General features: G+C 41.1%; 1 protein-coding gene across 1 annotated transcript; it reads right to left on the bottom strand.

Annotated features, from left to right (window-relative positions):
• Window positions 1–829: 829 nt before the first annotated feature.
• LOC115775609 (microtubule-associated protein 11-like) lies at window positions 830–7,917 on the bottom strand. Its single transcript, XM_030723076.1, has 5 exons — window positions 7,844–7,917; window positions 6,166–6,191; window positions 3,533–3,666; window positions 3,061–3,203; window positions 830–887 (listed from the first exon to the last, which is right to left on the bottom strand). Exons 1-5 carry the CDS (start codon window positions 7,846–7,848, stop codon window positions 830–832), a joined length of 366 nt encoding a protein of 121 aa, XP_030578936.1. The 5' UTR covers window positions 7,849–7,917.
• Between the last annotated feature and the right edge of the window lie 16,170 nt (window positions 7,918–24,087).

Here is a 24,087-nt window from a genome sequence, read left to right as displayed (position 1 = left end):
GCCTAAAACTATTTTGAAATCAATGATCCAATCAGCTGCTTCAGGCTATCCTGCTGTTTTATTCTCTTGACATTTTGTTGTGTTGTGGAAACACATCCAGAAGCTGAATGTTAACCATGAACATTGAAACTTTGTTTCACTGTAGATTTCCCTCAGTTTGAACTGATTTTATCACCATCCCTCTACATGTTGATTCCAGTGGTGCAGGGCAAAATGTAAACCACTGAAGAAGGTCACTTTTACCTAAATAAAACAAATAATGTAAAACCAGTAGAAAGCTGTTTTCCTACCTTTTGTGTGCACCTTTGATTGGTTCCACCACTAACACCTTACATTCTCTCTTGGCTATTTTTTCCAGTGAAATGAGGCTGTGGTCAGGATACAAACAGGGGGCTCAACCAACAGATACTTTGGGGTGCAGACTGGCGTGGCCAGAAATCAAACCACCAACGTTCTGATTAGTAGATACCTCCTGAGCCACAGTCACCCCCCTAAGCTTACAGCAGCCAGTACTCCTAGGCTGTCTCCCATCCAAGTACTAACCTGCTTAGCTTCCGAGATCAAACAAGATGGGGCATGTTCAGAGTGGTGTGGCAGTAAGCCGATAAGAGTGGTTGAACCAAATATTGCCCTTCAAGCTCATTAGAATAGTGCAAACTCTGTTTTTGCCTTTATTATTAGTGTTTCCATCTATGTTTATAGGTTTAATAAATCACTGCACCTATTTCCTATTTTCAAAGCAAAACATAAAGAAATTAGGGGTATTCAAGACCTTTGCACAGTACTATGCTTTCTTAATGGATGTGTCCTAATGGATGATTGTCACTCATCAGTGATGAGATCTGTTGATCCGGGTGATAGCCCGGAATTCCATCGCAGCGCCTGACCTGGAGCCAGCACAAATATATCATAGACATAATCCTGGACATGAATGTGTATGTTTGTCTTACATGCCTCTCCTGCATAATGACTGTAATGTACCATCTGTTAAGTCAATCATTTATACAAATATAGTTGGCTAAAAGCTGACATAAGTCAAAAGAATTTCATATTTCTAAAATAAACATCAGCTTCACAGTTAGTGCAAAATGAAATGCTGAGCATTTAAGCACTTTGAGTGGTCATCTAGAGCAGAAAAGCACCATACAAGTACCAGACCATTCATTATTTATCATTTACCACAGCACTGCAGCTCACAGCTAGTCATACCACTCATTACTTTGGCAACAAACTACAGCAAGATGCATCATCACTGATGAGTGACAATCATCCATTAGGACACATCCATTAAGAAAGCATAGTACTGTGCAAAGGTCTTGAATACCCCTAATTTCTTTATGTTTTGCTTTGAAAATAGGAAATAGGTGCAGTGATTTATTAAACCTATAAACATAGATGGAAACACTAATAATAAAGGCAAAAACAGAGTTTGCACTATTCTAATGAGCTTGAAGGTCAATATTTGGTTCAACCACTCTTATCGGCTTACTGCCACACAACCCTGAACATGCCCCATCTTGTTTGATCTCGGAAGCTAAGCAGGTTAGTACTTGGATGGGAGACAGCCTAGGAGTACTGGCTGCTGTAAGCTTAGGGGGTGGCTGTGGCTCAGGAGGTATCTACTAATCAGAACGTTGGTGGTTTGATTCCTGGCCACGCCAGTCTGCACCCCAAAGTATCTGTGGGCAAAATACTGAATCCCAAGTTGCTCGCTGATGCAGCCATCGGAGTATGAATGTTATATAGAAAGCACTTTGAAGTAGAATACAGCGCTTCTATCAATGTGTGTGTGAATGGGTAAATGCAAACATGTGGTATAAAGTGCTTTGAGTGCTCAGCCAGAGTAGAAAAGTATTATATAAGAGCAAGTCCATTTACCATTCTTCAGCACAGTCTGAACGCCCTCAGACAGACTTTCTTGTCATTTCTTTCAGTGGTCGTCAGAAATAGATCTCCAGGCTTCCTGAAAGCATTTCTCAGGTACTGTGTCAGGTCTCTTCTGGATCTTTTTTTCCTATTTCCTATTTTTCCTATAAGGAGATGACTTTCAGATACTGTTCATCTGTTATACATAGTTTTTTTTTTTTTAGGCCTGCCACTTCTGCTTTTGTTCTCCATTTGTCCAGTTCCTCATTTTTTTTAAGGGCATGCAAAGAAGTATTAGCTGAAAGCTGCCAAGTTTTCAGCTAATACTTCTTTGGGAATCACCTTGTTGGTATAAGAATACAATTTTACACCTGTTAAACTTTTATCTTTGCCTTTTTTTGTAGACACAAGTAAAGAAATGGGATCAAATGATGTGTTTGTGCACAGGCTGCTAGTAACAAAGTGCCTAAACATATAATTTAAACTGGATTTTTTGCAAAGTTGTCTGTTACGTGTGAATACAACATTGCCTTGAGTTGTATAGACACAACCCTTGAATTAGGTGTCTTTTTTTTATGTTTGAATGATTTAAAGATCAGTGTTAAGTGGCTTAAGAAACAAACAAACAAAAAATGTTCAGGTACAACGATTGGACTGAAAATTAGTGAAAAAGCAGCTGAAGACCTCCAGAAAGCCTGGTGAACTTCAACTGAACAAAAACCAATAGTTTCAAAAGTTTCAATAAATTAAATGAAACTTTGGCTCCTTGGAAGTAAAACATTAAGAAATGATGGGTGACTCAAGACCTTTGCACAGTATTTTACCATGAGTACCATTTATAATCGCTTTTAAAACAGGGCTTTAGTGTCTCATGCTATTATTTAATAGCAAGTGTTTAATGTTTTTCTTGCATGTACCATTTCCAGTCTTAATAAAGACATGGAACATGTCCAACATGGAACTTTGCTGCACAGCAGTGGTTCTCAATCTGTTCTGGCATGCCCCCGCTTCTAGAAGCTGCAAAAAGAAACTCTTCCCCTTACACTTTTTAATCAATCATTCATTCAGTTTAAATTTACTCAATATATCTCTCCAATCATCCATGCCCCAGTGGAAGTGGGGCTCTATATCCTATATCCTACAGTCTGAGAACCACTGCTGTACAATGATCCTCTGTACCTCAGGTTCACTGACCTGGATGGCTGGTAGTGGGAGAAGCTCTGACACTGGGTCAGGCTATGCCCTTCACAGGTGTTCTTCAAAGGTGACTGAGGCTCCACGGGATGGGTGGGCACAGGAGCTGTAAACTGCAGGTTCAGTTTCATATGTTGGCTCAGCTACCATGTTATCACAGTGCCAGAGAAGATGGAAAGGCATTACTTTATGCAGGAGTTAGTTTTGGCAAGCAAAAACTCTGCTAAATCAAAACATTACAGTGTGCATAATCATTTAACTAATTACTGTATCTGCAGATCAAACATTAATAGAATGTACAGTCAATTTTCAGTCTTTAAAAAACAAACTGTCTCCATTGGGCGGGACACACTACATTTTGTGTTTTGAGCTGTGTGTTAATTAAGTTTCTGCTTTAGATGATTGGTGTAGTGCTAACCATCAGGAAATTGTCAACACATTTAACATACTGAGGCATTATTTCTTTTGGTACCTCAAACAGTCCAGTCTTGAGAATCTGGAAGGCCACAGTGAAGGAGAGGGTAGAACCCTTCTTACACTGGCCCAGGTTGTTAAGTGGAGACTGGCACACAACTGCTCCTACAGTGGGATCCTGCTCACTTCCTCCTTGGCAGATACATGAATGGATGGTGAAGAGTAGGTAGCACGCACAAGTAGGAGAAAGAATGACAATTTAGATTGGATTAGGCATCAGATATAGGATTGGAGGGCAGAAAATTTAATGGGGATTTTTTTTGGAGTCTCTTTAAAGGCAATTTTCTATAAACAAAACAAATACTGGATGAAAAGACGACACCCTGTCTCAAGAAGCTGAGCAGAATTCAATTTCAAGTATCTGAAGAGAAGAGCAAATGCTCAGTGATTCTGCCATTAAAACAGAAACCATGCCATTTAAATTTTACTATTTCGTATCCTTGTGTTCTTGTAGTGCACTGTTACCACTACTCTGGATCACGCTGTGGTCCCATTCTGATCACTTCCATGTGCACCTTGAAATTTTACTGTGGACCTCAAACTCGTGGAGAGAACAAACATCAAACTCTGTGTAAACAGATAATAACTAGGTACTCAGAGACTAAAGCATAGCCTTTGATGGTACAGTCCACATTTCCATGGCCAAAGGTGGTGCTACAGGTCAGAAGTGTGAACAGGAGCATGGTTTTTCTCTACTGCTGTGTTCCATTTGCCTCTGAGCTCAGATATCATAGCTATGAGTGATGTCACCGTGAGTGGAGCACATTCCAGTACTAAAGTTGGAAAAGCAAGGAGAAACAGGATTTGTTTTGCTTCTTAGCAAGATAGAGCCATTCATATGTCACTGCAACATAGCTCAACACTTCTTTCTCGTCTGATATTATACAGGCCCATTAAATCATGGAGAAACAGACTGAGAAAACAGTTTTACCCCAGAGCTATCAAAGCAGAGTTAAACAAATTAATCTACAGAAAATCATGCTTTTCCAAAAACTGAAATCCCAATTGTTAGTTTGCTGGTTTTTTTGTACTTCACGTGAGCCTTTTTTCGGAGACAGCAATTATGTGGCAGAAATATTATCAGCTCAGAATGAAATCTATAGTCTCCATCATTCTGGTGACTGTAGACAAAAAAAGACAAAGAAAACATGGATGTCCATAAATTATGTGTAATAATGAGAAATGACAGAAGTATTGAACTCATGAAGAAAGGGAGAACATCGTGACACCATCTGAAATCTATCACTAATTACAAAGCAATCCTGCCACTTAGTACAAATTAATATCAGCTGGTACAGTCCCAACTGATGTCTCATTACCAAGGTGTCACACAAGAAATATCTTGTGATGGTAAAACCAGTGAGCTCTCGCAAGACCATCACAACCTTATTGTTGCAAAACATACTACTACTAGTACTACTACTAGTACAGCAGCACTGTTGGGGCCATAATCCATAAGTGGAAAGAACTCATTTCACCATAAACTGGCCACGACCAGGTGCTCCCTGGAAGATGTCAGACAGAGGAGTGAAAAGAATTATCAGAAGAGTTGACCAAGAGTCAAGGACCACTTATGGAGAGGTACAGAAAGACCTGGACCTGGAATCAGCAGATACAATTGTTTCAAAGAAAACACTAAGTAATGCACTCAACCGCCATGGGCTGTATGCATGCTCACCATGCAAGATTCTATTGCTGAAGAAAAAGCAAGCTGAAGCTCAGTGTTTGCTGAACAACATTTAGACAAGCCTGTAAAATACTGGGAGAATATAGTCGGGTCAGATGAGACCAAAATTGAACTCTTAGGATACCATAATCCACACCATGTTTGAAGTTCAAAAAGCACTCCATATCACCCCAACAACACCATACCAACAGTAAAGTTTGGATGTGGGAACATCCAGGTGGAGGTGTAGGGCTGTTTTTCAGCATACGCCACTGGCAAGCTTCACATAGACGGAAGGATGAATAGAAAAAATGTACTGCTGCCATCTACAGTACCAGGATGATGAAGATGAAACGAGGGTGGACGTTTCAACAAGACAATGATACCAAACAGACAGCCAAGGAAACTCTCGATTGATTTCAGGGACAGAAAATAAAGCTGCTAGAATGGCCCAGCCAAAATCTATGGAAGGAAGTAAAGGTCAGAGTTCATAGAAGGAGCCCATGGAACCGTCAGGATTTAAAATATTTGTGTGGAGGAATGGGCCAAAATCACACCTGAGTAATACATGCAACTAGTTTCTCCATGCAGGAGGTGACTTAAAGCTATGATCACCAACAAATCTTAATTGTAACCCATACCTTACAGGCTTCTCTTACAGGGAACTTACTTATTTAATGTATTATGTGATTCTGCACCAAATAAAATGATTAATGTCAAAGTTATTGTTATAACTGTGTTATAACAATAACACAGTTATAACAATAACTTTGACATTAATCATTTTATTGTTATAACTGTGTTTTTGTAAAAAAAAAAAAAAAAAAAAAAAAAAATGGCCAAATAAACTGACTCTGCAGCAAATAACAGCTTAACAACCACCAGAATGCAGTTCTTTCACAGTATATCACTGAAGTACAGATAGGAACTGAGGTTACGTAGTGACGTGCTGTAGTGATACTCACCCTCTGAATTCCAAGTACAGATGCATCTGGAGAGGGCAAGATAAGCATTAAGATTTCTATTAACAGACCATATCATGGCAGACATTTTTCTTAAGGCAAAGGTGAAACAATAACACGGGGAATACAATTTCATTCCAATTCATATCCAATCATGAACATAAAAATAAAACATAATTTAATGTTCTTAAAACTGAGATTTTTTTTGTTTACTCTTTTATAAATGTATTTAACATATTTGACACATAAAAGGCATACAAGTAATGCAAAGTGTGAGTAAAAAACGATGGTGGTATGTCCCACAGTTCAAGGTATTTACTCTGAATGTTCTCGCTCAGACATCTCAGGATGTTACAGCTTACAGGAATAACTGGCGAATGAAGTCACAGTGGTAAGTGATTGATGGGGAAAAAGGAAAAAAAGGAAGTGGGAAACACCAGGTTACACTCCTGACCTGGTATGGCACCGTTTGGGGCTCTGAGAACTGTTTGGTCTCAGCTAGAGACCCAGTTCTTTTTACCAGTGAAAATGTTTTACATAAAGTGCTGTCTCTTTGACACAGAAGCTGATTTGATCTTTGCATGGTGATATTGTACAAGTAGCTGTCGTTTAGGGAAGCTGCTTAATTCAATTCAATTCAAATGTATTTATATAGCGCCAAGTCACAACAAACAGTGGCCTCAAGGGGCTTTATATTGTGAGGTAAAGAACCTACGATGATTACAGGGAGAACCCAACAGTCAAAAGACCCTCTTGAGGATCCGTGGCTATAGTCTGTGCTGAGGGTGCATACATGCACTCACGCAAGTTTATTCATTTATTATTTATAAAAGGTATTATAATATCAAGAGTTGTATTTATTGTATAAGATTAGATTAGATTTGACTTTATTAATCCATTTGGGAGGGTTCTGTCAGGGAAATTAAAGAAATGATGAAAATAACAAAAACACACAAACAAGAAACTGCGGGAGCTGCTGCAACAGGCTGCCACTCGCACGGCGCCTAGATCTGGAGCCGGTCTATAAATTATCTCTTAGATTGTTAATACCTAGATTGGCCAGATAGGGTGCTTTTCTAACCACCATGTAGTTGGTGAAATTAATCAGAACATTTTTCAAAAATATACTGTTTAAATATTTGTCTTCAGTTAAATAACATAGTAGAGTGTTGTAGTTTCGCAGTAAAAATGTAGGATTACATTAGATTATGGTTTATTTGTATTTAGAAAAGGCTATCTGTACAGGGTGTACCCCACCTCTCACCCTATGGTAGCTAGGATAGGCTCCAGCCTCCCGTGACCCTGACAAGGATAGCTGGAAGAGAATGGATAAATGGATGGCTGTATTTAGAAGATGGCTGTAGCATTTTTTTTTTTTTTTGATCCTTTGATGCCCTCTACTGACTCATACAAAACAAAGCAGCCAACTGGGAAATTGATGTTATTTCTGTTAAATAATTTGTATCATTTTCATTTGTAGACCACACTCAGCCATAGCATAAACATAAAGGGGACATCAAGCCTGTTTGCCATCCTTTACTGGATGCCTGTGGTGGCTGTAATTCCTTCAACCTTCAAAACAAAGGGCATTTTGCTTCTTGGGGAGAGCTGTACAACTTCTTGATCACACCTTGCGTGCACACACAAAACAAAAAAGACTCAACAGAAGAGAAACGGTTACCTCATGACAGGAAGTGCTGGACTGTGCCACTGTGGCACAGCCAACAGTGTGACTTCCAAACCCTACAAAAAAATACAAAAATTATTAATATTGATATTAATTAATATTAATATTAAAGATTATTTCATAATGAATATATATTTCATACTCCTACATTTTATATAAAAATGTATCTGAAGTATGTCTCACCCAGATGTTAAAGAAACTCAACAAGCTACAGCAGCACAGAATTACAGTAAATAGTTTGCAGGTCCTCTCCCACTCTACCTCTTGCTGATTTACATAAATTATTTTACATAAAGCAGTCTGGACCTTCCCTGCCTCCAAATGAGTGGGCAGCCTGACACTTTACAGCTCATAAAACAACTGAACCAGGACCCATTTGATGACTGGCTGCATCGACAATGAATTTTCAGCATGCAAATGACAGATCATGTGGACACATACTATCTGAGAGCTGTAAATGGAAATTACTGAAACAAGTATTTCTATAGGCTGTGATAGTGAAATAGGTGTAGTTTCAGGGGACATATGGCAGATGTCCGAGTTTTGTGTTTTTCTTTCTAAAGACATTTCCACCACAAGTTGATGCTGAAAAGTCTTCTGGGGGGACCAAATGGCTTCAGGCTGGGAGCTCCATAGAGGGCAGAGAAGTCACAGATGATGAGAGGCATTCTGAGTTTTGGTTTTTCATTGAGATTTGTTCACAGCTCAGTAGCTTCCTTCTTAGCCTCGTGATAAATTTGGTACAGCTATTACAAAACCATTTACTTTCACCTCAGTGTAGGGCAAGCATTGGTAGCCCTACAGTAGCTCTGCCCCAAAATTCACAAAAATACAACTGATTTTTCAAAAAGCAGAACTAAAACAAGTTGACCCATTCCAACAGCCACCAGCTGGTTGCATAAATAACATTAAAAGGCAGGCTGAGATAAGTCTTCACATTTGCTTTTGCGTTCAGCATCTGATCTGAGTGTTTTTGGTTTGGGACAGACTTTTTAAAGAAGCAGGAAGTAGTTTTCTCACTGGGAGTATGAGGAAACACACACAGCAGCCACTTCACTGGTAAAGTGTGTTAACAAGCAGCCTTTTCAGTTGCTTGTTAACACAATTGTCCTCCGTGTTGGCTCGCTCTTTTCTCTCTCTCATAGTGTGTGTGCGGGTGCATCTCATTTTTGTTTACCTTTGTGCAGAGGTGGTCGCTCCTGGTTACTCCACCCATTTATCAAGTACTCACCTGAAGCAGATTACTCATTACTGATTACTCACCTGTTCCTCATCAAGATGGGCTATTTAAGGCTGAGGGAGCCTCTCAGTTGTCACTGGATTGTTGTGTCAGAGTAAGGTATGAACATCGGCTCAAGTCACGGCTGTTGCTTCCTTGTGGATGAAGCTCTCTTCTCTGTGCAGACCTTGCCTGCGTTGGACCTTTTTAGAGCAGTCAGTGTCAGTTTGTGAGAGTCCACAGACACATCAGCAGCCCTCATCCTGATAACAATTCCCATGCATTTCTTCACTGAACAAACCAAGGTCAGTTGTGACTAAAAGCTGGTGCTGTGTCTGATGCACTGTTCAGCAGTTTTTGGGATTGGAAAATTCCACCACGAGCATGTTGAGAAATGATCTCAAAAGGAATATAAGGTTACAGTTGGATGGTTACCACTGGAGTGGTGGCCTAGGGGAGAAGAAGAGGGTTCATCACTGAGAGGACCCTGGTTCAAATCCTCGGGCTGGCATCACTGTGGGTCCCTGAGCAAGCCCACCCCCCCCAGGTTGCTCCCCGGGCGCCCCTTGGCTGCCCCCTGCTCCATGCTGTGCTGTGTGTACTACATACTCCATGTGTGTGATGGGTTAAATGCAGAGAATGAATCTCACTGCATGTATATGTATGTGACAAATAAAGCTCTTTCTCTTATGGAATGGTTAAAGATGTGTGTCTGTTCCTGGACACTTTTTATTGCCTTTGGTAGAAACTAAAGCTCAGAGCTCAAAGAAAGTGAACTTCAGAGCTGTCAGTTTAATTCAGTTTTACTGATATAACATCAAATCACAACTCTGTTGCTCAAAGAATGTGACTAAACTCACTAGTGTGGTTAACAATATGATGGTGGATGTTGTTGATGTGGATCTGCCAGAAGTTGTGCTACAAAACATGCATCTTTGCTGTCTTTGACACTTTGCCTGGTATGTTCTCACTTTTCTGTGTTGTGTAGTGCTGTGTGGACCTGGACAACCCAATGCAAAATAACACATTACTAAGGTTTAAAAGACCCTGTGAACAAGGTGAAATGAAATGGCTGAAATGCACCTTATGATACTGCACATGTTTTCATGTCGTTCTGTGGAGGTGGTCCACTTTAAATCTCACCTTCAGTAAGACTTTCAACAGCTCTGAAGTAAATTCTACAAGCTGGCAGTGGCACACTACTCAAAACAGGCTTAACCTGTGTAACTGAGTTACACTGCCCCCTTCACTTCATACTGATCATTTCAATAAAGCTAATCATCTTCATATGGGGAGCACTTTTCTAAGCCAATGTTATCTCCTTTCCTTTAATATGGATGCTCCAGGGTATACTATGGAAAAGCAGGTAATAAAGGAAGCACTGGCTCACCTTTCCCTAATGTGTGAATTTGACCAGCTTTTATGACTGTGACATTTGTGATATGTCAACTGTCAGACCTTTAAATATGGAAGATATTCTGTCTGCCTTCACTGCACAGTCTGGTGCTGGTGTGCCAGCTGTAGTGACACACAAAAGGGTGGTCAAACTTTTAGCTGAAGCAGTTGTTGATACAAGGTTTTAATGCTGTGCAGGATGATTTCAGAGGTCCAAAAATCTCTTGATGGGTTCATTGACTTATGTGATGAAATAAGGTGCATGCATGATTTAATCATATTACCACATGAGGGAAAAGGAAAAACACACAACCTGGTTCTATGATGAATTTACTGAAAATATGAAAGTGGGACAAATCCAAACATGTCTCAACATGACTGTAATGTACTGGTAATTTGAATGCTGATGGTGATTGAGGTGGTGTTGATATTGATCTTAATGATAGTGTTTCAAATGTGGGTAAACATTCACCACTAATAGGTCTAATACTGTTTCCACAAATTAAAGCAGCAGCTGCAAGACCTGCACATGTTTCTTGAATGGCAGCTTTAAAGGAACAACTGATAAAAATGAAAAAGGAGCCGCTTGTCTTAAAAACTGAGCTAACAGCGTCTACTGCCAAGCTGGTTCACTGATGGACAGTGTTTCTCTCTGGCACCTACTGATGGCATGAACTGTTATTTTGAACGGGAAAAGAGGAACCTGACATCAATCAATGCTCTTAATACCATGGCAAAAGAATACAAGCCAGTACCATGCAAAGTAACACAGCAAAAGGACATGCCACTATGTCGGGTTTTTTTACGGCTCTCTCCCCCTGTTGCTCTTACCAGGCGGAGGGGAGACCAATGGAAGCAAATGCACCTTGAGAAAAGCTCCACACTTCACAGAAACTCGCTGGAGATGAGCAGGTTTCGTTTCCAGGATTTATTGAAGCACAAAGTTAAACAAAGTTCGAGATAGCAAAAAGTTAAACAAAATACAAGATAGCAAAAGTTAAACAAAATGCAAGAAAGCAAAAAGCCTCCCGAGAGTGAGTGCCTTGGTGCTGTTATAAGGTGGTAGAAAAGCAAAGAAATAAACGTCCAGAGTTTAACAGAATATAAAAAACAGAAGCCCTCTCGGGAGTGAGAGCCTGCAGCCGCTGCAAACACGGGTGAGAGGAAGAGCAAAGAAGAGCGCTCCCTCCCAAGTTTGCCATGCCCTTATATAGCCCAATCTCACACCTCCTGCAGCTGTTATCAGGGGAGGGGACATATTAAGATGCTCTTTAGGCAACAGTTCTATGAATTGATCTCAGGGGGGCTAGCAAAAACCCATCTTTCCCACGGTCCGAAGTCCAGGTGCGCCTCCTCCCCTCCCCTCGGGAGAAGCTGGGTCAAAAGTGCACTGGGTAAAAGGTGAAGCTCCTCACAAAGGTGGGGGCTAGCATTACTTAATGGAAAAATCCCAGGTTGCCTGCAGAGCAGGCCTTTTCCACCTACCTATGCAGTGCTCCAGTGTGTGAGTGACAATATAGGTGACAAATAATACATAATGTGACCATTAATTAGAGTGTGTGATTAATATATATATAACAATACATGATATAAAAATATTGATATAAAATACTGATGTCATCAAGATAAAAATACACGACATTTCCCCCTTTGATGCCTACTGGTATCAACACAAAGTATTTTTATCAATTCAAGAGTAAATATTTGTTTAAACAAGGTGAACATTGCAAAAACACTGCGTGAGCTGTTTTTATTGATATAAACATTTGCAAGCTTCAAACTAAATCTTCTCACTCACATGGTGTGCTCGTCACTCTGGATGCTAGAATAAATCTCAATCCAGAACAAACTAACTGATCTCACCAACACAACATCCTCAATTGCAGTGCACACCACACAGGTCAGAGGCACCTATACTTATGGGCACAAAAGATAAGGCACTCGAGATATAGTATATATGTGAAAACACAACAATAGCGGCAATAGCAAAGACAATTTCAGTGTTAGACAGACTTCATAACATTGTCAGCATCTTTTAGACGATCATTCAGTCCTCATGATGTTGTAGCATCTTCTTCAGGCTTCTGTGAGGACCACTTCCTCCATTCCACCTGTTCCCCCTTCGTTGCTCTAAGCAAATCGTTGATGATCTTCAATTTCAATTCTCACCAGTGAGCTTCTGAATCTCACTGGTTTGCTCTCCATCGACGACCCTGGCCGTAGCCCACTTACTGGTGACAAAATCAGTGTCACTGTCGAGCTCTGCCGCTTCATCCGTTAGCTGACTTGTTTCACAGACTTGGTTGCTTGAAGATGCGTTAAGCACTTCTGAACTGGAGGATCTCTCAGATTCCCCCTAGTTAGCGTTGTTCCCGGTGAGCCTCGTGCCACGGGTGTTAGGTGGCACTGGCTATCTGCTGTCATCAGAACTCCCACTGGCTGGGGAAGCAGCTCCCAGGAGTCACGTAGGTGATGTCATCATGTCGTGAAGGCCCCTCAAACGACTTGGTTCCAATCCAGGTGGCGTCCTCAGCCCACAAAGCGTTCTCGTCGAGATGGTTCCTTCTGCTTCCAGAAGATCTAAGAAGATCTGGGTCCGTGCTGGATACCTGCTCTGCTGAGTCTCCTCTCTCCTTTAGCCGTTCCACAACAGGGCGAGCCTTCGCTGGTCACGGATCTCAGCAAGATTTTCTCCAATACGAGGCCAGGCTCGGCAGCCTCTTGGCTGGGGGAGGCTGAATGGGACTGTCAGAACCTTATCTTCCATTCAGGTTTTGTTGTTACTGCTTATAGCATAAAACATAAGATTAATAATATCCATAACATGCAATGTTAGATCTTCTTGAAGTAAAGCACTCCCTTTTCTCCCTTCCTTCTTATTAAGTTGTTTTTATATTTACACTTCTCTTCATTTTTATGCTTTTATAATGGGTAACAGAAAGGATGGCATCTACAGTTGTTATCTTACCTGGGGAGTCCTTCCCATCACACGGTAGTGTATTTCATAAGGCAGAATATACTCAGTCTATTTTGCATTGTCATGTACAATATTTCATGCAGTTACCCCTTGTAGTTAATCATTTTGGTTGTCATATAATCTTTTATCTTTCAAATTTAACATAGGTTAGAATAATACTTTGACCCAAAGCAAGCTTTGTTTGCTTTACAGATGGACTTCTAAAGCAGATATGCATCCATTATATTTGTCTGATAGGAGTTTCTTCTGTTCATTTAGGACAGTATCTGTCATCTGTATCCCCAAACAATTATGGGGTTCCCCAGGGTTCTCTATTGGGGTCACACTCTCTTTTCTTTATATTTGCTTCCTTTGGGTTCCACTTTTGAAAGGCACATCATTGCCTCTCATTGTTTGGCAGATGAACTACAAATATACTTATCTTTATAATCTGACTGCTTCTGCTTCTATGCAGACACTAGTAAACTGTCTTAGGGATATGTACTCATGGCCGGAGACAAACCTTCTTAAACTGAATAAAAACAAAACAGAAATTGTTTTATTTGGACCACCCCACCTTGGTTGGGTATGAGAGCGCTATTGATCGTTTACCCTCCTATTATCACTCTGTTATGTGGAACCTTGGTGATTTTTGATGGTGTTCTAAAACTCAACAAACACACCAGCCCTGTTGTTAGGAAGAGCTTTTCCAATTAGTTAAAAATGAAGACCTTTTTCCCACAACATGACTTAGAGAGAGTAATTTATACTTTTGTTACTTCTTGTTTCAACCTAGTTATAATTCTTTATATGTTGGATGTGATCAGGCGTTACTTAGTTATTTAACTGAACTTTTGAAACCCTATATTCCTTTCAAAGCCCTGCGGTCCACAAACCAAGTGCTCCTCAGTTTGCCTAAATCAAGGCTGAAAAGCAGAGGCAACAGAGCCTTTACAGTGGTGACATCTGATCTCTGGAGTGATTTACTCTTTCCCATGAGAGTAGCCCAAATTCTCAATCATTTAAAAAATTTAAAAATGTTATATTTGCTTACATACAGATTTATTTGAGTTTAGTACCCTTGGTTTTACTGTACTAACACAGCTTTTTCTTTTTTTCTGATTGATTCTTAGTATACATTTATTTATTGTTGGTTTAGTGACTGATCAACAAAGCATGTTTTATATAAACTATACTGCACTTAGCTCACTTGAGATTGTTTTAATATTCTATAACATAAATTTTAAATTAACTTGATGCACCCAAGCATATTATCATATTTAGACAAGAAAGACCTCACTTTCTGCACTATGTTACCTATGTGGAGCGGTATTAATACTATTATTATTGCTAATGACATAGCAAATCATCAGCCTCACTTTCTAAATTCCTCCAACAATTATTCCCCCTTGAGGCTGATGAGTGCTTGACCATAACTTCCTACCTCGGCTCCACTGTCTGTTCTCCAGCTTCATGCTGACCCCCTCTGTATTCAGATTACTTATGTCCAGTGAAGTGTCACCCTTTAGTTCTCCTCCTCCTGGAAAGACAAAGTTAGCTCTGACCAGGCTATGCCCTCGATCACACCTTTGAGATCTCCTGGCCATTTGATTTTAAAATAATGGCCACTGCACTGGGAAGCTGTAAAGCATCAATTAACTGCAACACAGCCTCTCCATATACTAGAGGATTGCCTTTAGCTCTGTGAAATCCTCTCTATTTCTAAATATTAGCATTAGCATGACAAACCTCATTAACCTAGGCTGAATCAATGTACAAATTAAGTCTTACCTGTAGCCAGTGTACAAGCTGCTGTTAAAGCTTTTTGATCTGAGATCAGCGATGAACTCAGCAGATCAACCTTCTGAGCTTCTAGAGTAGAAAAACTTACACCTGCAGAATTAAGTTAAACAACTGTGCAGCCCACATTACAGCCACACTCATCCCTAAAGCAAGAACCATCCAAAAGCAGTGTTAAATTAGCTGTAATAAATTCATTATGCACATTAATTTTCTCAGCTCCTGAATTTGTCAGTCTGTGGCACAATCATGAGGAGTCCATTTTGGAAACAGGGTTAACATTATTACATCTTTAATAGTTCAGGGGCAGATAATCTTACCTCCTACCCCGTAGTTTTATTTGAGTGATGACAAACCTCGGGCAAAAAACAAAACACACAATTGATGTGGCGTACAAAGAGTTACAGGATGACCAGGAGTTAAAATCCTAGTTTCTGAAAAACAAAGTCTGCTGCCATCAAACCTTGATAGCAAGGTGAGAAGCCAGCTTTCATGTTATCCAATTTTATATTGTAATAAGGCAGGAACCGCTTACCTACTATGGGATCCTGCGTAAGGGCAGCTCTTACCTAGCCCCTGCTATTAGCCACATATAAATGGAAAGGTTACGAGTAATCTGATTACCCAATGCCAGGTCAGATTGTGTGTCCTGCTTCAGTGCATCAGATGTTGCTTCAGCTCCCGTCAACCACTGCAGCTAGGGATCAGAGTTAGTTTGTCCTGCTGCTTTATTGAAGCAGCAGAGATGCAGTTTTAAACACATAGTCACAAATCCACCGTCTGCTGAATCCTGTCATTCCCAAACACGTCAACATTCACCAACCGTTTGCGGTTGTCAGGTTTTAATCACAGTTTCTAATTGAGAGAGAACAATTAGCGTCCTCTGTCCACCAAACTGTCCTCCTAGATATTCAATGGTTTGTTAGCAGAATTGCAAGAATTCTTCTCATTTTGTTCTTTTAGAGGACGACAAATCAGCTGCATGCTGTGAGACAGTACTGAGAATATTCAGATACTTCAAGTCTTACACTAAAATTTGGTTTAAGATGTTAGGGCTGTTAATCACAGTTATCACAGAATGTACCAAGTACTAAACATAAATACCACTTAATATCTGGTGCACTGTTAGAAAGCAAAGATATGGATTAGGAACCACAGGTGTATCAGAATCTGTAATTGTATCAGTATGTAACTGTCTGAATTTGGTTTTAGTGTATGAGCTTTAAAAGCACTCCAGCCTTCAATAGCTCATCAATATTAAGCCTGATAGCTCCAATGGCATGTGACTTAAATGAACTTTGCCTAATTTATTAAGGTAATTTGACCCCAGGTTTCAGCTCAACTGTATCAGGCTGGACAAATTTGAGCCTTCCCTCATTTCAAGGATTCAAGGATTTTTATTTGCCATCTGTGCATGGACCGAGGTCCAGACACATTGGAATTTTTTGTGCAGGGCTCTCTCGTAGTCAGCCAAGTATACTGCGTTGTTTCACTCAGTTGAGATGGAACCTGTTTCAACAACTACTTATGTTCAATGATAATTGAATTTGATCTACACATGTTTATCTAATAAACTATTCATTCACACTTCAATCATACTTGGTGGTGGTGTTTTGTCCTTAGAAATGTGCATGCATTTATTGTGTAGTTAGATTCCCTCTAAAATAAGCTTTGTCTTGTTAAACATCAGTGCAGTACATGAGAGTATGTCCACGAGCAATCAGCAAAGAGATGTGGCCCAGCATCTGACACTTGTTACCAGTTTTTCAGTCCATCAGGTGCAGCAGCCACACCCTGTGGAGCAAAGTAGATGTAGTCACCAGTAAAAATGAACTGATCAACAAAAGAACATTTTTCTTTTTACGTTCCCCTATTGATCAGCTCATCAAATCACAGTCCATAGTCTTTGGACTCCAGTTTCTCATCAAACAGTAAATGTAGAGCAATCCAGGCTCCTCAGCTCCTCAGTCTCCTCCTTTGCATTCGTACCCAGAGCTCCCACATTTCATCCATCGTTCATTTAACATGGAGTCTTCAGTCACTGGCTGCAACCAAAACACCTCAGGTTGAACCCAGACACAGTCTCTGTGTCTGTTGGCACATCATCACTCTGTGTGCTTCCTCAGTTGACAGTTTGCATACAGTTCATCACTGTTGCACATGATTTTGCTTCTAAAGAACACAGAATGTCTTTTCTCATAAGACTTATTGAAATGTCAGCTTACTTAACAAATTAAAGGATGCGTCAGGTTGCTCCTTTTCCTCTTCTGGCCTCTCTGGACCTCCTTATGGCCAACAGGCTATTGGTCTAGCCCAAGAGGTCATGTGGCAATCTCTCTGGAGGTGACCTGTGAAGTTACCTCTAGGCAGGTTGTTCCTCTGTTGAGTAGGCTGAGTGAGTCCAAGCAGCGGTCCTGGCTGTGACAGTTCTCTCCTTCCTCCGCGCCAGGTCACTCTGCCTCTCATCTGCTTCTAGTTTCTCCCTCTCAGGTGTACAAGTCCAGATTGTCACCTTGATTAACATGCATGTGTACAACAGGCACAGCAGATTCAGTTAGAGTGTTAAGAACAGTTGGTGCAGGGAATCCACCCGTTACCTGTGTAGTGCTGACAGCAGGAGGAGCTGGCTGGGTGAACGAGAAGAAGCTGCAAGACTCTGAGCAGTGTTAGCAGTCAGCACTGCAGCCTGAGCCTCAGTGTGCAGTTATCAGAGGTGTTTAGCCTTCTTCTTCCTCTGATTGGTCAGCTCTCAGTCTCTCCTCCGTTGGAATGTACGCAGCCCTTTTGTTGGACTCTCCTCCTCTGTCAGGATTTCTCCTATCTTAGAAGAGCTCTGCTATCAGGATATTGCAGCCTGAAAAACTCCACTATACAGTGTGTTTCATCTCCAGTTTCACATCATCAGGCAGGTTAGTCTGGAATACTCTGCTCAGCTCACTGGGATGTCTCCCAAAGAGCTTAAATGTCTCAAAGTGCAGAGCAGCTCCTGCAGCATTTTCTCCAAAGGAAATGATGACTTACTTGGTTTTTGTGATGTTGAAAACAGTCCATCAGCCAGTCTCACCATGTCCATAAGCATCCATGGCTCATGGGTAGACACACCTCACCCCCTTCATGGTGGAGCACATAGACACATTGCGCTCCTCCTCCTCCCATTCAGGAGGTAAGAGTTCTTGTGTGTCTGGACGTCACTTTGCTGGCTGTCCGTCTGGTGTATTATCTTCCAGCCTCTGCTCCTGCCTCCTTTGCAGGAAGGCCATCCTCTTCCTTGTCCAGCTGTTGTTAATGTTGTTGTTTAGGAAGGTTGCTGTGGAGACCTGCAGCGTCATCTGTAAATCATCTCTGGACACAATGGTAGTAGAAGAGAACAGATTGCATTCTGCTCATGTACTCTGCTCTTTATCTTCATGGTTTTTTGTTTAAAGGTCCACTTCTTGTGTGACGTCACTCACCGCAGTTTGCTCAGAGGACATGCTTCTCAAAAATGATCTTCAAGCACTTAAAAAATAAAGTGGAGGCATTTTCTGCCACAATGGGGCAGAGAAAGACACTTCAGGAATTTTCCTTTTTTTTTTTTTGTTTCACCTCCACTTTATTACATCATTTCTGTTTACCATAAATTTTGCTTTAATCTATTTCCCCTCTATCATAACCCCAAAACCACTTTCTATCAGTAAACACATTCTCATCTATATGTCACTCAGCAACATGCCATGTTAAAAGATACCAGGTGAAAGTCAGAGATGGAAGTCCATCATTGTCATTGTGCATACACCACACTCCTGGTTGGAGGTGGATATTACCATTTTATTACCGTGTGCATGGGGCTGTGGATCCCCCCCTGTTTTAGAGGATCTCCATGGGTTCCTGCTCCACACTCGCTCTCTGAGAATAACACAGTGTCCACTGTGAAACAATAGCTGTCTCTTCTGGCTATAATTTTTACTCAGAGTAATCTCTCAGCACCATCAAATTTATTTAATTCATTTGTTATTTATTTTAAATGTGTTTATTTAATAATTTGGTAAACTTACAGATTTACTTCTATAACTATGTTGAGACCCAGGCAGATATACAGCAGAGAGGTCATTACAACTCAATTTACCCCCTTCATCTAAACCCTCCGGTATTCAAAGAATGTGCTGAGGTGAAGACATCATCTGCACTGAGAACACACACACAAATATCCAAACAATATTTCCCGAGGACCAACTTACAGATTTTTCTTTTTCTAGGAACTCCTTTTGACTTCATCTTACAAAGAGTTATGTTTTAAATTAGGGTTCTTGTGAGGTGTCAAAGCTTCAGGTTGATCAGCTGGGTGTCCTGCAGTCTCTCAGACCTGTTACACAGATGTGTTTCTAATAATCAGATTATCTGTTTCTGAAATTCCTTTATCTCCTCAGAGGCTCAGCTGTTATTTCATCCTCTCTAATCTATTCTCACCACTCCTCTACCTCACTCACACCTACTACATTTATATTTTCACTTAAATCTATTTATTTTAGGCTCAGTTTGTGTCCAAGCTATATTATTATCATTACTATTTTGTTATTATTTATTATTCATACTATTGTTGTTATTATAGCTATTTTATTTAATTCTCTCTTAATTTTCTCTTCTTTCAATTTCTCCCAAATATTTTAACGTTTATTTCCCCTTATTCTTCCAAGTTTATGATTCATTCTTACCCATTCTCTTAAGCTTTTTAATTTTATTTGACTCTTTTTCTAGTTAATGTTACTTCTATTATTAGCTTTAATCAATCCAATTATTCTATCAGAGGTTTTTCACTTTTGAATGGGTTATTCTTTTATTCAAATGTATTTAAACTGTTCCTGTTTTCCCCTTTTGGTCTCTAATTTAACACTTCTAGCCCCTCCAGATTATCTACTTTTAAACTTTTTACACTCTTCAATATTAACTTTAAACCTCAATGATTAATTTTCCTAGTTTGCACTTATTTCCCACAATTTTATGCAAACTTTTCATTCACCAATTGTATAGAAAAGCAGACAAGCTCTGCTTTTAATATACACACCAACAGATGTATGCTGCTGCAGGCTGAGGCCTTGCAGCCCGCAGCAGGTCCATCTTCACAGATCACTCCTCCACTACACTGACCACCAGTTCATGAACACATCTATTAATTTATTTGATCTACACTCCGATTATTTCCCAGTTATTTTATTGTTACCATTACATAATGTTATCTATTATTCTACTACAGCTGTTAGAGATTTTATTTATTTCTTCACTATCTTCTAGTTTTCCCCAAGTATTTCCTCCCTTATTTTTTACCAATTTCTCCCAATTGTGTCACTTGTTCTCACTGACCTATTTTCTAATCTGCTTCTTTTCAGCTGTTCTTTTGACCAATATCAAATTTAACATTGTATGAATGACTTCTGGCTCCGGCAGGAGCTTTGTTTTGTTCACAGGGCTATTTTTATTTGAGCTCCTCCCGATTATCCAGTCTTTAACCTATTACTGGTTACAAAGTTACTATTAACCCCAATTCATAAATTCCTTATTCACATATACACAACTTTTTTTTCTCTTAGAGCAGAGAGAGAACTGCCCAGCGACAGCTCTCTCTCTCTCTCTCTCTCTCTCTCTCTCTCCCAAACTCCCTGCCTGCTCGCACACACACACATCCCAGGCTCTCCCACACACACACACACACATCCAGGCGGGTAGACACACACACACAGGTCTGCAGCCAAGGCCTTTGCAGCTTGCAGCAGCCTCTCTCCTCCTTCTCCCACAGCAGGTTATATTCTTGAAGCACAATTTACAGCAATAACAAGGATAAATGAATTATACTTTTCAAAAGCAGATTTTACAGCAGGGAATAACTACAAGCCCAGGCAATATGTACAAAACATTACTTAAACACAACTTAACCAAGTGGCACCACTTATCCAGTGCCTGACGTCATAATCTCCCAGTCGGACCTCGATGTCTTATTATCAAAGGTTTCCCCCTTCAGAGAGCTACCCCTAAGAGCTTATCTCGATCCGCCCCTGGTTGTCGACCCCGACCGTGGACCCCCGCTCGTCAGAGCCCGAACCTTTAGCGGATTCTGATGAAACGTGCGGTAACCGCCGTGCGACTTTTTGCTAGCTTCCTTTTTTTCATACAGTGAATCCTCCAGGCCGAATCTTCAGTGCATTGTTACCGCAAAGGTCTCAAAATACTAATCATGGGACCCCCAATAGCTTACTTCCGATACACGACCTGGGCAATATCGCCCGCGGCAGATAGCAGCCTGAGCTCGTCCGGCCCAAGATAAAGGTTTGGACCGGATAATTCTCAGCGGTAAATCTCCGCGAGGACCTATCACTTTATTCTCTTCAGCGCTTTCTCAATAAATACCACAGAACAGATACGACAAGACGAACAGACAAGACAAACACCATTCACAGCTGCGATCTCACACACAACACGCATTCATTCCACTCCAGAGTTCAGCAAAGCAAGAAAAACCCCAAACACAACACCTGCTCAATCCAGGAGTCTCCTTTTATCCAGATTAGACCATTTTAGCTCAAAATAGCCAAAAAACCCTTAAATTTTACAAATTCTTTATCCAGAGCAAGACAGCTGTTTTATTTTGAAAGTGTAACCAGGAACTTGGGCGGAAGTCTCAGTCACCCAGACAACACCATTGTTGCAGAAAACTGCTTTACTTACTTTTGCGCGCTTTTGGTGTTCTCCGTGGCGACGTGAGGCTCCGTCCAAACCCTAGGTACCTCTCCAGCTGTTCTTATCTCGGAGTCCTGCCGCGGTCGCCAAGATGTCGGGTTTTTTTACGGCTCTCTCCCCCTGTTGCTCTTACCAGGCGGAGGGGAGACCAATGGAAGCAAATGCACCTTGAGAAAAGCTCCACACTTCACAGAAACTCGCTGGAGATGAGCAGGTTTCGTTTCCAGGATTTATTGAAGCACAAAGTTAAACAAAGTTCGAGATAGCAAAAAGTTAAACAAAATACAAGATAGCAAAAGTTAAACAAAATGCAAGAAAGCAAAAAGCCTCCCGAGAGTGAGTGCCTTGGTGCTGTTATAAGGTGGTAGAAAAGCAAAGAAATAAACGTCCAGAGTTTAACAGAATATAAAAAACAGAAGCCCTCTCGGGAGTGAGAGCCTGCAGCCGCTGCAAACACGGGTGAGAGGAAGAGCAAAGAAGAGCGCTCCCTCCCAAGTTTGCCATGCCCTTATATAGCCCAATCTCACACCTCCTGCAGCTGTTATCAGGGGAGGGGACATATTAAGATGCTCTTTTAAGCAACAGTTCTATGAATTGATCTCAGGGGGGCTAGCAAAAACCCATCTTTCCCACGGTCCGAAGTCCAGGTGCGCCTCCTCCCCTCCCCTCGGGAGAAGCTGGGTCAAAAGTGCACTGGGTAAAAGGTGAAGCTCCTCACAAAGGTGGGGGCTAGCATTACTTAATGGAAAAATCCCAGGTTGCCTGCAGAGCAGGCCTTTTCCACCTACCTATGCAGTGCTCCAGTGTGTGAGTGACAATATAGGTGACAAATAATACATAATGTGACCATTAATTAGAGTGTGTGATTAATATATATATAACAATACATGATATAAAAATATTGATATAAAATACTGATGTCATCAAGATAAAAATACACGACAACTACAAAACAAACTGCAAACAATGGACGTGAATGGATGGATGGGTGTGTGTGTGTGGGTGCCTTCCAGGACATGATTGCAGAGGGTAGGATTACCCATCCCTACCGCTCCCCGCTGATCGTTGCTGCCTCCCCAGGATGGGGGTGCCTGTGGGTCCCGGAGTGCACGGTTGTTACCTGGGGGTGGCTCGGGCCTCCAGCAGTGGGGGCACTGCTGGTTCTTGGGTGCTGGGGGGGGGGGGTTGTCTCTGGGGCTCCTGCCCTTTTACCTTGCAAGGTCCGTGTAGGGTTTCTTTCCTTCCTCCCCTGGGGTGTGTGCGCAGTTATCATCGGGATGTGTCCCTGCAGCTCTTCTGAGCTCCTTTTGGGCTGCGGATGGCCTGGGTCCTCTGGGTCTTTCCGTGTTTGCCTCCAGATTCTGGGGGGTGTTGTTGTGACTTCTTGCCCTCATTGAGTATGTTTTATGTACACGCATACATTGCAACATAAGGGGTGTGTGTGCACGCCATCTCCAAGTTTGCTTGTGTTTATCAAGCTCTGTCCCCTTATTTCTTTTGTTTTCTCCCTTTTTTCTTTAACTGTAACAAGAGTAGCCTATAGAGAGCTTTAGAGCTCTTCTTGTAAATCAAATATGTTTGGTACAACAGTACATTCGGATTATGATTCCGTTTGTGAAAACGGCCAGACATGACAGGCTTAAAAAACAGTTTTATTTCATGCTACTAATAAAGAACAGGGAGCTATTCCAGGAAGCAGGTTGAGCTAATACCTCTGGGTTTGTTAACCCTAAAATGAGGGAAACTCAGGTTTTCAGTTCCAGAAAGAGCTAACTCCAACTCTGAGTCAGTTACCATGCTAACAGACTCTGTGAACCTAACCTGCTCGCTGGCAGGTTTTATCCAACAAGCTGAGTGTCTCTCTGACTCCTCCCCTCCTGCTGCACCTGAACCACCTGTGTGACACTCTCATTCCTCCTCCATAAAGTGGCTGTCAGAGCGACAGAGGAGTGAATGCATCTGCAGACATTTGTTTCTACAAGCACTGAAATCCCAGTTATTTTTGTAAGTAACATGAAGCTTTTACAGTCATTCACTTGTCGACAGGCTGTAAGGACGGAGACAGTGATGATGTCAAGGATTTATACTGAGGCAGCTGCAGCTGTCAGACTGTCAGTCAGTTCCTCTGAAACATTTACTGTAGTTACTGTAGCATCACTG

This window comes from Archocentrus centrarchus, unplaced genomic scaffold (genome assembly GCF_007364275.1).
Source record: "Archocentrus centrarchus isolate MPI-CPG fArcCen1 unplaced genomic scaffold, fArcCen1 scaffold_24_ctg1, whole genome shotgun sequence".
Taxonomy (NCBI): domain Eukaryota; kingdom Metazoa; phylum Chordata; class Actinopteri; order Cichliformes; family Cichlidae; genus Archocentrus; species Archocentrus centrarchus.
This window is presented reverse-complemented; position numbering and strand designations above follow the sequence as displayed.

Bases quoted from the DNA above. Each gene is read 5' to 3' on its own strand.
- LOC115775609 (XM_030723076.1), bottom strand. The intron at 3,667-6,165 runs GTGAGTATCACT...GTATCTGCCAAG, and splicing joins CTGTACTTGGAATTCAGAGG to GAGGAAGTGAGCAGGATCCC. The intron at 888-3,060 runs GTCAGTGAACCT...TGCTGGCTCCAG, and splicing joins TCCCACTACCAGCCATCCAG to GTCAGGCGCTGCGATGGAAT.